At 37.6% G+C, this 17,022-nt stretch overlaps 1 protein-coding gene across 1 annotated transcript; it reads left to right on the top strand.

The window, feature by feature from the left end:
- Positions 1 to 1,466: 1,466 nt before the first annotated feature.
- Positions 1,467 to 15,043, top strand: LOC143851206 (mannosyl-oligosaccharide 1,2-alpha-mannosidase MNS1-like). The gene is made up of 14 exons (XM_077360549.1): positions 1,467 to 1,863; positions 2,040 to 2,087; positions 2,232 to 2,426; positions 2,644 to 2,756; positions 4,784 to 4,849; positions 5,025 to 5,196; positions 6,239 to 6,328; positions 7,366 to 7,490; positions 9,234 to 9,299; positions 9,492 to 9,600; positions 9,729 to 9,827; positions 11,099 to 11,179; positions 11,264 to 11,434; positions 14,272 to 15,043. The coding sequence occupies exons 1-14, from the start codon at positions 1,711 to 1,713 to the stop codon at positions 14,518 to 14,520; spliced, it is 1,737 nt and encodes a 578-aa protein (XP_077216664.1). The 5' UTR covers positions 1,467 to 1,710; the 3' UTR covers positions 14,521 to 15,043.
- Positions 15,044 to 17,022: the final 1,979 nt, after the last annotated feature.

Genomic DNA, 17,022 nt, shown 5'->3' with positions numbered 1-17,022 from the left:
GTGTCAAACATACGCTTGAAATTTCAAGATTTAGTCATTAGGATTTAGAGAACACAAAATTAAGAAAAACAGAAAATAATGGTGTGTTGTTTGACCCTTATCTACTTTCGAGGGTTGGGCTTGTATATGTAACTAGGGTTGTCAACGGATCCACTTCGGTCGGATCCACCTATGTCACAGTCATGATCCATTCAAATTCCTTATTGGTCGGGTCGGAGTCGGATTGTTCTTCGGATCCTACTTTCCACGTCATAATCACGATCCATTTTAATTCGGACCGTCAATCGGAGTGTCCTATTATTTCCCGTTAAGCTAAGTAAACAATTAATTTTTTTAAAAAGAGATAGAATGGCAGTCCACTATTAGTGTGTCTCTCTGCATTTTCTTCACATAAATTAAAAATTTATCTATGTTTAATCTATGTGTATAATAGTGCTTGTAAACAATGAAACTAATCAAAATTACACAAACATCATGTATAACTATTATCAAAGAATATGATGCTTAAAGAGCAAAACCCCTCTCTCTTTTCCTTTGTGAAAGTTTGAAAAGAAACGACTGAAATGAGTGAAATCACATTCCCATCCTATTCATTAGTGATAAGAGAGGTTTTAACCAAAATACCCTTCATAGAAGGGTTAGCACTAACAAAATATGAAGGGTATTTTTGTAAACCATTGATTGTGACTATCCAATGGGCATCTATGGCGTGCCCATTGGATGGGATATATATGCCCATGGATCGTATTCATATATTTAGATCCCGTTCATTAACGTTCGGATTCGGACAATCGATCGGACTGTCTGGATCCATTGACACCCCTATCTGTAACTCTTGGTTTCGAGTAATTCTCAATCGATTATTTTCCACCCGCGTGCGAGAAGCGTTAATGAAGAACACGTCCTAAGCCTTAGCTGCTGCTTCTTTTCTTGTCAGGGTATAGGGACTTGTCCAACGGAATATAATATGGGCTCCGCTGCATTTTGTTCTATGGAAATGATATATTTGCCCCCTTTTCTTTCCTGCCCGCCTCCCTTGAGTGTGAAAGGAGTAGTCATAAATATACTAGAGGGTGGTGGCTAGGGGAAGAAAACAAATCATGTAATCCAAAAGATTTTTGGGGAACAACCTATCCCTCCCCCCTTTCTTCCCGGGCTATCCCATCCCCTCTTCTACTGTAGTTATGTTCACTATTTTCACACTACAAGGGGGTGACGCGGTGAAGAAAAAGGGGTGAATATATTGTACTTTTCCTAAGCAAATGGATTACCGCATGTTAGAAAAGTAGAAACAAATGATTTCAGTTAAAAGGGGGTGTATTAGAAGTTATCACTGCCCATTTTTATTACGAACAATGTTCATTAATCCAACGGCTAAGATCGTCCAATCTAGATTCTTTACCGTTGCAAATCACATTGATATATAGGTAGTTTTCGTTAGGCCCTCCATGAGTTGCGTACTCTAAGTCAAAGCGCGTCCTCTACGTTCTTCTTTTGCACTTGAACCACCTAACCTCCGATACTCGAGTTCCTTCCTTTTCTTTTTTCTTACCCGTCCTGTATACAGTATTTCTCACTCACAAGAAATTCCTTCAAAGCGATTCTCTCTCTTAACACTAATAAATGGGCGGGGGATCGGCCCTTATTTTCTTCACAAAATCCATTTGAATTGAAGGCGACATTTTTTTATTTTTTATTTTAGAAGCTTGGATGGCTCGGGTCCGATCTTCCTCTAGTCTGTGGCGATATCTTCAGCCATCGTATTACCTCAAACGCCCAAAACGGTTGTCATTCCTCTTCATTGGTTTCGTTGTTTTGACATTTGTCTTCTGGGATCGTCAATCTCTATCCAGAGAGCACGAGGTTGGTCTATTTGTTCCTTCTTTTTTTTTGCCTTTCTATGTCTTTCCTTTTGCCTATTCTTTTAGGGCTTTTTTTTGGCTACCGTGAATTTTTTTTCCTCGAATGTTAACTTACCCAATGGCGAGGGAGAGTGGTAGAGCCATGGGCATATTAACTGGCTTCATATTTATTTTCAGATAGAGATTTCCAAGTTAAATGAAGAACTGGCCCGACTGCAGAATCAGGCAAGTTGTGCGAAATTGTATATTTTATATTCATCTGATGTATGAGAATAGGATTTAAATACATCATAGAAAATTTTGACTGTTCTTTTTGTTTCAAATAATCTGGTTAAGCATTACCAACTGATGATCTGTAAAATACTGTAGTTGCAAGATTTAAATAACTTTTTGGGTGATGGGAGAGAAAACATCCCTTTCACTGGCCAATTTAGGGAACCCACTAAGAGGAACCTTGTTCCTGATGATCCCATCGACAATCAGCGAAGAGAGAGAGTCAAAGAAGCAATGCTTCATGCGTGGACCTCATATGAGAAATATGCATGGGGCAAAGATGAACTTCAGGTTTGCTAATTTTATTTTGAAGATATCGTCATATATGTAATTATCCTTTTTCTCTTTCATTGTTATTTTTTTTTTCGTTCATTGTTATTTTTTTTCACACTAGTTATTTTCATTGCATCTTTTTTTATTTACATTTTGATGTCTTATGACATGGGGAAGTTGGATAAATTGTGCTTATTTGTTGGGATACCAATATGTTCTGTATCTTTTCTTCCAGCCACAGTCAAAGAATGGTGTTGATAGTTTTGGTGGGCTTGGAGCAACACTAGTAGACTCGCTTGATACATTATACATAATGGGTCTAGATAAGCAGTTCCAAAAAGCAAGGGAGTAAGTGCCAAATTTTTGTATTGAAGTTTTCTTGTCTTAGACTTAGCCTCTTCTTTTTCCTTTATAAAAAATGATTTAATCTTGTATCGCTTCAGAAATAAAAGCTTACATTGAATGTCTTCTAAGATTCCGTTCAATAAAAAAGGTTGTCATCAACTTGAAATGGCAGCCATTTGGGTTTTCTTACATCTTTTTTCCTTGATAAATGGGTTTCCTTTATGTATACCTGGGGCATTGCTTCAAGTTATTCTAAAATATGTACTCACAACCATGGTTTTAAATTTTCATTGAAATCTATACGCTGATGCGTGTGGTTTATGGGAGATTGTGCGTATCCGAAGGGAATAGTCCCGCCCTAAAAATTGGGGTGGGGATACCCTATGTCATAAAAAAAAAAGAGCGGCCCAGTGCACGAGGCTCCCGCCATTGCGGGGTCTGGGGAGGGCTAGATGTACGCAGCCTTACCTCTGCTTTGCAGAGAGGCTGTTTCCAAAAGCATTTTTTTATGACACATGACCCTATGTCATCAAAAAAAAAAAAAAAAACTATACGAAATGACCAAAATGTTTTCATTTCCATCCCCACCGAAATGATACCAAAACCAATGCACATTGAAACCCAAATCGTAGGTTCATTAATGGTATACTACATCAATATGTATTACATAATTATATTTATATGAAGGGCAATGACAAATTCGCCCCCACCCCAGAATTTCCTCATTCGTCCCCTTTACCGGTTGTGTAGATTACAACCTGTCAACTTTCTCTCTCTCTCTCTATATACACACACACACACACACACACACACACACGGACCATTATTTTTCCCCCCTTTCCTTTTCTCCATCGCCTCTCGCTGGACGCATACCGCAGAGAAACCCAATCTCGTGCTGCATCCCCAAGAAGGCCGCATGCATTTCGATCTACTCGGCCTCAATTCCATCATCTTATATGCATCTCATTCTCCATCATCTTCCATCTTCTTTTCCATCCTCAACTACTGCAAAATCATATCCTTCTCCATCTTCCCCTTCTTCATCTCATCTCCATAGGCTAAATGTCTCTCCCATGCTTCATCTATCACTAAAACACCCACTTCTTATCCTTTGACGGAATCACCCTTTTGTGAAATTCCTTTCATCCATCTGTTTCCTTTGGTCTGACTGCACCAGGACCATCTGCATTTTCTCCCTCTTTTGCTTTGATTTTAGGGGATTCTATTGGAGTAGTGACTTTGGTGTTTGGTTGGTTTTGGGGGCTTTTTGAATCTGATTATTGATATGGATTTCTCTCTACAGATTAAATGAGGGGGTGTGTCCTTGTATTATTGCATTCTTTTGAGTGTATTTTCATTTTTGAATGGTGTTGAAGAATAGTTTATGGTGTTCAGAGCTGAGGGGGAAAATGGCTGTCGAGAAGAGGAAAAGGTTTGAGGCAGCTGTGGTGGGAGCTTTGTGCTACCAGTAAGGGTTACCGGATGTTTTCCTCAGCTTGTAATATGGGGGCGAATGAGGATCTTATAGGGGGAATTTATCAGCGCCCTTGTACGAATTGCATGTGGAATATTGGGTATAGATTATATAATTATTTATATGAATTACATGTGAAATGTGATATGTACTTCACGCATGTCACTAGATGTTTGATGTTATTAAATCTATATGAATGATTGTCTTACATGTGAAATGTGATATGTACTGAACACGCATGTCACTAGATGTTCAATGCTATTAAATCTATATGAATGATTGTCTTGCTTATATGATGGTTTCTAAGTTTGTATATGTGCTTATTCTAGCATAGTTTACCTCCATACATTTCCGTGATTAAAAGAAGTTCCATCGATTTTTTCAACTGAAATCGAAACGTTTCCATTTCCATGGTGACCAAAGCCGAAATTTAGAGCCTGGTCACAACAACCTCAAAACCAATTCTTAAATAATTGGATCACTTTTTTTGGTGGTTGGATAATTGTTGTTAACATCCTTTGTTTTGATGTTGATTGTTGTTGTTGCTTTATGCTAGGTGGGTTTCAAATTCATTGGATTTCAACAAGGACTATGATGCTAGCGTTTTTGAGACAACCATAAGGTTGCGTTACAAGGTTTAATTGTATGGTCATTCTCAAATTTGTATTCTTCTTGATGGGAGGAAGCCTTGTAATGCCTAATGGCCATTTTTGTAACATCAATTCAAAGAAAAAGATGTTTGTATTCTATGTATGCTGCTTATGCTTACTTGATGTCTCTATTACAATGAATTTCAGAGTCGTTGGTGGACTTCTAAGCACGTATGATCTCTCAGGGGACAAATTATTTCTTGAAAAGGCTAAAGATATTGCAGATAGGTTGCTGCCTGCATGGAATACAGCATCAGGAATTCCCTATAATATGATTAACTTGGCAAATGGACATGCACACAATCCCGGATGGACAGCTGTAATTTTTGAACTTCCTTACTAGGTTAATTTGTAGCTATTTCATTGACAATGCTTATATTTATCAGTTTGTCTTATTTTGTAGCATTGCACTTAGACATGCACTGCTCATGTTTTTCATTTTGGATAGTGTGACCTTGCTGCGTAACACTTCGTAATTATAGTATTTTCATTGGCCTTTATAAATAATAAAATGACGAAGAAGAGGAAAAAAAGGAGAAAGAAAAGAAAAAATACAGAAAAAAACCTAAAAGAAATAAGAAATAACTATTTACATGTTTAAAAAGAAAGGGAAAAGATAAAACCAGTCCATTAGAGGCCAAAGAAGAAGAAGAACAAGAAGTAAGAGGATGACCTGGAAATAAGTCGATTCCATTTTGATTTCGAGTCATGGCCATCAACCTTCACAACATGACCATTCAATAGTATTTTGTGGATAGCTTCAAGTGCTACATGTCTTTGATGGGCTTGGTTGTTCTTTGCAGCGTAAATTTGAAGAACTAGAGTTACCTTGATGTGGGATTCCTTTTTTCTTGTAAAATCGGGTAGTTTTTAAATGTCTTACAGTTGAAATCCATGGATGCCTAGTGTTCTTGATTAGCCTATTGATTTCTTTTTAGGGATTTCCTAGGAACCATTGCATAAGGAATTTCTCAGAGCGGCTGCTGCATGAGAGCACCCACATAGGCTAAGATTTTGGCTTATTCATTAATTCATCCAAGGTGGCCACTCTCTCATGCAACAGCCGTTCCGAGAAATGCCTTCTGCTGTGGTCCCTAGCAAATCCCTTCTTTTTATGTTTGTAAGATGGATTTCCTTAGTAGAATTGCATCTTCCGCTATCTACCACTTCAACAGTGCTTGTAATTCTTTTTTTATTTTCTTTCTTTCTTTTTGTGTGTGTGTGTGGGGGGGGGGGGGGGGGGTGTCGCGTTATTATCTATTCAGTTAATCTAATAGTAACATTATGCACTTTATGTTCTGTGTCATGTGCATTTCCACTTGGATTTTTTAATCAATGTTTATAGTTTTTTGTGTTCTCAGGGTGACAGTATCCTTGCAGATTCTGGCACTGAGCAGCTGGAATTTATTGCTCTATCTCAGAGGACAGGTGATCCGAAGTACCAGGAGAAGGTTTCTTTTGACTATACTTTTGATATTTAAATGTCTTACATGGTTGATTAATGTTGAAAGATTCATAATATTCCTATATTTGCACTTGTTCATCTATTTCAATGTTCATATAAGGGTCTAAATAGTTGTCCATGTGCTCTTTCACATTTACGCACACAAACAATGCATTTGAAGCTATTAGGTTGCTGGGGCCCTGGCTGGTGTGTTAGTGCCAGGAGTTTAGGATTCTCTTATTTGTGCTTATTTGAGGATATTTGGAAGGAAGAAATGCCAGGATCTTTATGTAAGAGGTTTGTGTTGGAGGGGTTATTGTGGAAAGATCAAAGTTTCAGCGGAGGAAAAACTGAGATATTGTGGCTATACAATGTCCACTACCAACAATCCGATTTTCATGAAAGGACGGAACATATTGAAATAGATTGTCTCTACTCCATTCGTAAGGTCCTCCTGTCAACTTGCTGATATGTTCACCAAGGGTCTCAATAGAGTTCAACTCAGAAAAGATTCAGTTCAAGTTAGGCATATACGACATATATGCTCCAACTTGATGGGTAGTGTTGAAGACGTGATTAGTATTTGCTTTTGATTAGGGCCCACAGATTTGTTAGTTTAATTTCTATTTATGTCTCTTGTCTTTAAAGTAGGGGTGATAATGTAATTACACATTAAATTCATTTAAGTTACAACTTAAGTGACTTATTATGATAGTGGATCCCATTTTCGTGGGTTTGGGTTTTCCGTGATAATGTAATTACACGTTAAATTCATTTAAGTTACAACTTAAGTGACTTATTATAAGCGTGGGGCCCATTTCTTGGGTATGGGTTTTCCCCACTATATATAAAGCTTTCATGGGTTAGGGTTTCTATCCACATGAAACGTTTCTTCACTTTCTTCTCCCATTTCTCATCCCTTCTCCTCTCTTCCATTTCTTCTTCTCCTCTTCTTTTTTCCTTTTCGTTGTTTCAGTATTTATTACAATTCATTTAATCAATTGTTTGCATTAAGATGGAAAATTTGCCTAATTTCTGTTTCAGGTGGAGAATGTGATCACACAACTTCATAAAACCTTCCCCAGTGATGGTTTGCTCCCAATCTATATTAATCCTCACTCAGGAGCAAGCTCATACTCCACAATTACATTTGGTGCCATGGGTGATAGGTACTAACATTATTTGGATGGATGTATCTATACAGTTTACTTGGATTTAGCAAATACCGGATTGATTATGACGTTGTCTCCGTGGTTTACTTCTGTTTACTCGAGTCTCGATAAATGATAGTGATCTCATCTATTTTATGTTTTTAACTGCTAAAATTTGAATCATGGAGCGGCATTTAGTTTGAATTCTTTCTCTATCAATCCTAGCCTGTCATTATCTCCAACTGCATCCTAACTTGTCACAGCTAAGTTATGCTTAAAGCTATTTGGGGTTGCATTAGCTAGACGTACTTCAAAAAAATCATGCTGGAAGCTGGATTTCCACAGGAGCTAGCTGGATATAGTGATTGATGAAATAGAAAGAAATTGACATTTCCCATCAAATGGGGCTATTTTTTGTTTCAAGAATTACAAGCTGATTGAAAGGAGCACCTGCTATCTATGTTGTATCAGTATAGCTAGGTGGGCATGCACAAAGAGTCAATACAACTATAGAAAGCTTCAGCCTTCCTTCCAAGAGTGTATGCTATGCATGTGGAAAATAAATATTAGTGAGTTTGTTAAACTACTAGACAACAAGATATGATTGGAAAATCTTCCAAGTAGGGGTGCAACTCGGGTTGGGTTGGGTCAGGTTGAGGCCAACCCGAACCTGGCCCGAGGAGCCATTTACTCAACCAGAACCCGACCCGAGTTCCAACCGGATGAGGTTCAACCCCTTTTTCCAACCTGAACCCGACCTGAGTTCCAACCCCACCCAACCTGAGTTTTAAGCTTGCTAAAAACTAAAAATAAAAAAAATGTTGGGTTTCACTTAGGTCGGGTTGCCCTAACCCTCAACCCGAACCCGACCCGAACTCAACCCGGGTTAGGAAAACCCAACCCGAACCCAAACCACACCCAACCTTGACTTTTTTTTCAGGTTGAACCCGACCCGAGTTGCACCCCTACTTTCAAGTTGATTCAGGAATCAAATAGTCAATGTAAATCGCTCAGAAACTAGTGAAGTTACTCTGTGATCAGTTCAGACAAAGTTACTCTCTATATAAAGCATCTCACTCAACTTAGTAGAGTGACTCAACAGACCATACATTTTTCCTGCCTTTGTATGTAGATAGCGCATTTGAAGCATTTATTTGCCCATGTTTTTCCATTGGCATTTTGACATTTTTTTGTTGTTGGCGTCTTTGTCAATAGAGTCCCATTTGGAGAAATGCATGCCAAAGCTCCATTCCAGTTGCAGGGTAGTTTCTTTTTTCCCATTTGTTAATCATAATCAACATATCTTTCTATGGATTTAAGATTCGTTTCTTTTTCTCATTCTTAGTATTTTGTCTCAGTAAAGTACCCTTGTTGTCCATTTATCAGTCCATAAATACCAGTGTTCTTGCCTTCTTGAGGACTCTATGCTGGTTACTTCCTATATTCATATTATTAGTCTTCATCTTATCTTCATGGCTGCATATTCATTTAGTAAGTAATTAAGTGCCATTTTTTGGCAGATTGTATTCAGTTCTACTGTGAACATGACCTTTCTTTTTGGTCGCTCAGAATGCATTTGGCAGTTCTGCAGCTTTATGGAATTGGTTATTTTGGTTCATTGCATAATATTTAATAGAAGTATTCTCTTGTTCGTCAGTTGCTTTATTAAATGTAACTTCATTTATCACCATTCAAAAAAAAAATGTAACTTCATTTGTCATGCCTAAATAATTGTTAATTCTGATGGTTGTCCTCCTTCAGCTTTTATGAATATTTGCTCAAAGCTTGGATACAAGGGAACAAATCTGAGTCCGTGAAGCATTATAGGTCAGAAATTACCCATTTGAATTGGAAAGTAATGTTTTACTGTATCATACTACTCATTCCGTTATGAAAAAAAAGAACTTGATAGCAACAGTTGACTCATGTTTACCGGGATAACTTTCTGGTTTGGGGTTCTGCTTTTAGAGAACTAGCTATGATGAAATAAGCACTTATCTAGTCAACTATTTGAAACAGACAAATGTGGGAGACATCAATGCAAGGTTTGCTCAGCTTGGTTCGAAAAACCACACCATCATCTTTCACGTACATATGTGAGAAAACTGGTGATTCTCTGTCTGACAAGGTAGTTTCTAGTTTGAGTGCTGAAAATGATTATTCTTGAGGCCATTCTAATATAATCATTTGGAGGTTTGAGTGCATTATTTTCCTTTTTTTTTTGAGATGAAGTGCATTATTTTCTAATATATGCAGATGGATGAATTAGCATGCTTTGTTCCTGGGATGCTGGCTTTAGGATCATTTGGTTACGACTCTGAAAATTCAGAGAAATTTTTGTCTCTTGCAAAGGAGGTATTCATTTTTCTATCAAACGAAATAAGTAATAACTTTGTTACAAATGGAAAAAGGATACAATGGTATAGAGGACTCGAGAAGAATATATGATCACTGCACGAAGTCGTATCCATGTTTAATTTGATATACATAATGCAATGCAATATATATATATATATATATATATATATATATATATATAGAGGAAAAGGATTGTGAGCTTGAGCGTTGGAACCTTATGGTGAGCTTGAGCTCTCAAACCAATGAGGCCCACATTGTTAGGATGATCCAAAGCATTCACTAGAAAGGGCCTTACATAGATAGGGTGTGTACAAAAAATCAGCTCCATAGGATCATCCTAACCCATCCATTTGTGGAGGTCAAAATAGACAGACCACAAATCTGCCCATTTTTGCCCTCCACTTTTGGAGGGGTTAGGATGATTCAATGGAGCTGATTTTTGGTACACACCCTATCTATGATAGGGCCTTGCAAATGAATGGTTTGGATCCTCACAGAAATTGTGGGACCCATGTGATTGGTATACTCAAGCGCACCATTTCCTATTAGAGTTTGAGCGCACGAACATATTCCTCATATATATATATATATATATAATTTTAGGCTAGTGATGTTGGGACTACGGTGTTTTAATAATTGCACAACCCAGCTTGTCTTTTCTTTTTTACTAATATATTCAACAATGTAATATGATTTTTCTTGGTTCATTGTTTTTTGCATGCGCTCTCCCGTTTTTACTATTTTTATGTTACTTTTTGGAAATGAAATCCACTCTCCTTTGTTTAATTATGACACTCTTATTATATGCTTTTCCAATTAGCTGTTAAAGGCTGTTAATTCCCAAATATATATAGACATCCAATCAGAATATTGTTTAATAAAGTGAGTAGTGCCATGATCAAAACAAGGGAATGAAAATATTATTTCCTTAATTTTTTATTGCATATTAAAACATGTTGTATGGCCCTCCCTTGCACGCACTTCTTGATTTCAGCCATGCAAAAACCCACTTCTCTGCCACTAGCTCATCTTAAAATTATCTACGTTGTTGTAATTGGCTTTTTTTCTTACTTGGAATGCCAAGAAAATTTGTAGTTGCCCCTAAAATCTTTTGACCAATTAGATATATGCACCTTTCCCCAACGTACACATTTTATTGCTGATGTAAAACGTAGATCATTTGCTTTCCTCGATAGCTCTGGACTTGCCTTTACCTGTGTGTACTTTATTATTTTTTATTTAATTAAAAGGTGTTCTTCCATGTGTAGCTTGCATGGACTTGTTATAATTTCTATCAGTCGACTCCAACAAAATTGGCTGGGGAAAACTACCACTTTCACACCGGAGAGGTTAGATATTCTCCTTTTTGTCATGGTTCTGTCACAAGATCATTTTCTGAGTGTGCCGGCATAATTTCCCAAACCTAATTGCAGGACATGAGTGTTGGGACGTCATGGAACATATTGAGGCCGGAGACAGTCGAATCACTTGTGTACCTCTGGCGTTTTACTGGGAACAAAACATACCAAGAATGGGGTTGGAACATATTCCAAGCATTTGAAAAGAACTCTCGAATAGATTCAGGATATGTTGGATTGAGAGATGTATGTATTTCTCAGACCTCATTTATTGATCTCTTCATATGCCATTTTATATATGAGAAAAGAGTTCCTACACCCTAGTGTAGATAACTTATCTACACCCTAGGCTTAAAATCAAGTGGTGGCCACTTTGTTTGGGTGATCCAAAGCATTCATTTGATGAGCCCTCACATAGATAGGGTGTGCCCAAAAAATCAGCTCCATAAGATCATCCTAACCCTTCGAACTATGGAGGAAAAAAATGGACAGATTTGTGAAGGTTTATACACGTCCATTTTTACACAAATCGTAGGGTTGAGATGATCCTATGGAGCTGATTTTTGGGGCACACCCTATCTATGTGAGGGTTCATCAAATGAATGCTTTGGATCACCCAAAAAATGTGGCCCCCCACTGTATTTTAAGCCTAGGGTGTAGATAAGTTATCTACACTATGGTGTAGGAACTCTTTTCTCTTTATATATTTGCTTATTCTAACAAAATGGTCGTGCATCTGTATGTATGTTTGTAAATGCTTCGACAAAATTGTACATCCTTTTGAAAACTTTATCTAACCATCCAATTAGCGTCTTTCACCAAAGTGATCCCTTGGTTTCAACTTTCAAGTTAGTACAAACTCTGTTCTCAGATAACTTTGAATTTTAAAGTGAGCACCATAACCATGTTTGGCTTTTTTCTATTACAAGAAAAAAAAATTAAAACATAGGGGAATTGCAGTGTTATCCATATATGATTTTAAAGGAAGATGCTGTTTCCTGCAAAATGGAGTTTGAACTCAGTGTAAGTCCAGGAGGATTGGCCCCATTCCATTAGTTTTGTACCACATGACGTCTTAAGAGATAACCATAGTTTTTGGTGCAAACATAAGGGGTTCACATGATTAATTTTTGGAATTTTAGAGCATAATATGAGCTCTAATTCAATAAAAAGAGCAACATGCATTCCCAAATCAGCGTAAACAAAATATCAATAATCAAATTCAGCAAGGGTTTCCAAAGAAATTCTAAGCTTTAGAGTTCAACCATCGAAGAAACTAAATTCATCCAAATTATGTTCCACATAATAATCTCCAAAAGCGAAAATATCTGTCTAATAAATAAAAAAAATCATATTTCAGTCAAATCTATCCTAGAAAATCAGATTTGTAAAAAAACCTAACTATGCCCCAAACCATGCTAATGGGCTAAGGTAATAAGGGGGTGATGAAAGGATCAGGGTATGGTGTACGAGTGCCAAGGGTATGGCTGATTGGGTTAAGTTGGGGTGGAAAAACTGATCGAAAATGGGTGGGTATGTAGAAAGGAAGGGGAAGGTACAAAGGGTGAGATTGCGAGGGAAAGAGATTATAGGAAAACGAAAATGGAATTAGTATATGATAAGGTTTGCCGGGCTTCATGCCTTGATCATCCGTTGCGGGCAATTTTTCAAGAAGGGTAAGAAAGCAAGCCAGAGAGTGAATAAGATCAAGTGTAGCAAGCCGGAGAGTGAAATAAGTGTTCACAACCAAGATGAAGAGAGAAAAGAATCGAAAATCAAGATTAACAAAGGAATCAAGACTAAGAAAGAAATTAAGATCAAGAAAGGAGAAAGATGGAGGTAGAAGGGGAATCTTATGAACCCAACCGAAGCGGGTGGCTGAGAGAGGAGAGTACGAGGGGGCGGCTTATGAACCCAACCCTAGGATGAGAGAGGAGTAGAAGGGAGTGGCTTATGAACCCAACCATGGGGGGTGACAGAGAGGAGTAGAAGGGAGCGGGTGTTGAGAGAGAGGAGACAACTTAAAAGATGTGAGAATGGAGAATAATCAGGAGAGAGATGAGTAAAGTGAGGGGAGAAAGGAGGAGGGGGAACCTTGACGCACGAGGGGGCTTCCATTTTTTTTATTTCACAGAACTTCCTTTGTTTTGTTTTTGGAGGGGTGTTAGAATTTTATAAGGGGGTTCTTTTAGGTTAAGTGGTGAGTTCAAAGGCTAGCCAATATGGTAAATGGGAAGGGATTTAAGAGAGGGTAAAGGAAAATAAGTAGTGGGCCATGGTATTAACCAATAGGATATAAAAAAATTTAACGGTTTAAGTGATGGATATTAGGCTTGGGTAGTGGGCCGTAAATGAATGTGGACACCCCCCACATCTAGGCTAGCCAAAATACAATAAAATACTAAAATAAATCCTAAATAAAAGAAATAAGACATGTCCACATAAAATCCTTTATTTTTAATGGCAACATGCCCACATAAAATCCTAATCATGGACTCCTGAATCACATCAGTTTTAGTTACATTTTCGTCATTTCTAAGATGAGACAATATATTATCCATATTCATAAATGCATGGCCGATTGTATAGCATTTATATATGGTTTTAATTCACATCTATTCTATTCTGCCCATTTTCTTAGGGCGGGCCTTGGTGCAACGGTAAGGTTGCTCCATTGTGACCTAGTGGTCACGGGTTCGAGTCACGGAAACAGCCTCTCTGCAAAGCAGGGGTAAGGCTGCGTACATCTAGCCCTCCCCAGACCCCGCAATGGCGGGAGCCTTGTGCACTGGCTGCCCTATTCTGCCAATTTTCTATATTTTATGCTTTTATGAAAAATATTTATATATTAATGCATCTTTTGGATTTTTTCCATTTTACTGCAACTGCTTCTTGTATACATTGTCCATTAGTTTCTGGTTATTTTATATTTTAGATGCAAAATATGTTGTTTATTTTGCTAAAAGACACATTAAGCCAGATGGGAACAAGCAGGGCTACAGTTGGTGGAAAAATTCACACTTCTACCCTTCTGCATTTCTGCTAGTAGCTCCTGTGTTCACTTATGATTTTTGGATGCTCAGGTTAACACTGGTGATAAAGACGATATGATGCAAAGCTTCTTCCTTGCAGAAACACTCAAATATCTGTATCTTCTATTCTCGCCACCTTCATTCATCTCCTTCGACGAGTGGGTGTTCAATACGGAAGCCCACCCACTAAGAATTGTTCCCCACCTTGACCAGGGTAGGGTTGTAAGAAGATCTGATGGAAAACAAAAGCCTCCTGTTCAGTTATTGGGCAGGAAGGAGCGTTGGCCAGGGGATGATTAGGCTTCTCATTCGCTTTTAAATTTTGGATTAGGTTCATTTTCTACTAACTTTCAGGTTTCAGCCTGAAAAAAAAGCTGGAGACTTTGATGGGTTTTAGCCTGCAAACGTATTAAAGTCCTTCCACGACCTGGTTTTCCTCCATTAATATTCATGGATTTGCAGCTAATGGAAGAGGATTGGGAATTGTATTATAGATTGATTCCGACCTACACCCATTCAGTTCAAACGCAAAGGTGTAATATAGACTGATGCTGCCGCGCTAGATTATTATTTGCTGTTATAATTATTTTACAGGACAGTTCTTAATATTTGAGGACCAAGATTTCATTAATACTCCTTTAGGTTCGTTATTGACTGCTTGATACAATTTTTGACATACTCTTTGTCAGTGTTTTATGTCTTCTAAGTGTTTTGGTGACTTATCATTGAGAACCCTGTTGAGAGACTATTCTTCTTTGTAGTGATTCTGTACTATAAGGTAGGCTCTCTAATAACTAAGATTCAATTGAAAGTCATTGAACAAGTTACTTGAGAGTATTAGCATTAGTTCTTTCTATTTTCATTTAGTACTATTCATTGCACACTAGCTGGTCAGTGGGGGTAAGAGAGTGTTCCGTTGGCGTTCTCAGTCTCAGTGCGACCTTGCTCGGTAAGGGGATAAAAATGAGCTTATCTTATAACATGACTGCGCATTTCTTTTAAAATTATTGTTTTCAAGTTCTTTCTATTTTCATTTGTGTTTTACTGTAGACTCCCGAAAAAACCGGCTCCCACATTTACCCTTTTGAATTCACAATTACCCGAATGCCGGATTCCTTCTAATTAACGGATCTTCAATCAAGCAGGACTTGTGCCTAATACCTCCGAACTCTAATTATAGAATGAAATTATAGGGCGTTTAGGGCACGTAAAGGTTTTGAAGGAAGCTACAGCTTCTTTTAACCCCCCTATCACGACATACTAATGAGGGCGTTTATGATGGTATATACCTTTTATTACATGACGGAATCCAATACTTTAAGTAATTTTTTATCTAATTATTGTAACAAATTTATAATCATCACATGTTAATAGGATTTGCCATACGATACCCTTGTTAAAATCTGACTCTCGTATCCGTACCCATGCAACATAGTTTGTGGGAGAGTAGTACTAGTAGGTGAAAGTAGGGTTTATGCAAGCCTTTTTACTAAAAAATTGACACTCACATCCTATCTTTACTTACACTTTTCTAATTAGTCACCAAAGGCTGCCAACATTACTAAAAAGCTATCAATAGCCGATCACATAAAGTGTTTGATTAGGGTGTGCTATTACCAAAATACTTATAAAAGAGTGGAACAGCAAGGTCTGTTTATAATGTCAGGCAAATGATATTCTCACCCTCTTTTCCAATATTTCCACCCCTTTTATTTGTCTTCTGAAAAATGATAACAAAAGGGGGGAAATTTAGCCAGTTTTAGTAAATGTTGAACAAAAAAGAGGGTGGAAGTATCAATTACCACAATGTAATTTGAAGCCTATTAATTAGCAACAAGAAAAAGAAAGTTAGGCCATGGCTTAGCAAACAACAGTAGAGTGTAGAAAAGCCCATATCTATCACGTGTAGCTTTTGTCTTTAATTTCACCCTTTGATTTCACAGTCATTCCCATTCATTGAGAAGAATCCAATATCCAAGACAAGTAGAGAAAAAGGGAAATAGAAAACTCTCATGCGAGAGACATTCCTTCAACCCTACCGAAAAAGCTCAAACCAAGAGAAAAAGCTACCCACCTCCTTTTGCAATGATGGCATTGAGATGTGAGATTTTGATTGTCCTTCATCCTCAATTCCCATGCAAAAAAGATAAACTTAGAAACCATATTCTCTTGGTCTTGGCCCCATTAAAAAAAAGTTAAGAAAAAAGTACTATCCCTAGAAAGAGGTGATGGGTTCTGTACAGACAAAGAGAATCCATGTTGGAAGCTTGAAAAGCAGAGCCCAAGAGTGTGTCAGCTTGATAGGCATGCGTTCTTGAAGGGTTGGTCCCATTAGGAATTTTGCAGTCTTGGGTTTTTTCCTTTGGCGTTTTCCTACATCCTTTGTATTCTTGTTTTCATCTTAATCTAATGGTGGAGGTGCTATTCAAAGATAGTATTATCCATCATTCAAACAGCATAAGCTTTCAATTAACTGTTAAAGGTATCTCTCTTTGGGTGGCCACATTGACAATTTTAGTTCATTTAGATTAGTGTTTTGTAATTAAGATTCTTAAGACAATTAAGATTTATCCCATATCCAATGTTCTGTTGATCTGAGCATCCAAACTTGATTAATCTGAAGACTTCCAATCTAACATAAACACGTTATTTTCTTTTACTTTTGTCTTGTGTGGTGGGAAGCTTGTGTTTTCTCAAGGGAGAGCACATTCCATCATTCATTCCTCTCAGTCTTTTTTGTCTTCCCATTGTGCAGAGAGCCAATCAACATATGTGTGATACGAAGTTTGCTTTTTTGACACG

The sequence above is a fragment of the Tasmannia lanceolata genome, unplaced genomic scaffold (assembly GCF_043159265.1).
Source record: "Tasmannia lanceolata isolate RefF3 unplaced genomic scaffold, GAP_Taslan_0.1 ptg000018l, whole genome shotgun sequence".
NCBI classification, from domain to species: Eukaryota; Viridiplantae; Streptophyta; class Magnoliopsida; order Canellales; family Winteraceae; genus Tasmannia; species Tasmannia lanceolata.
The sequence above is the reverse complement of the archived record's forward strand: the minus strand, read 5'-3'. Positions and strand labels throughout refer to the sequence as shown.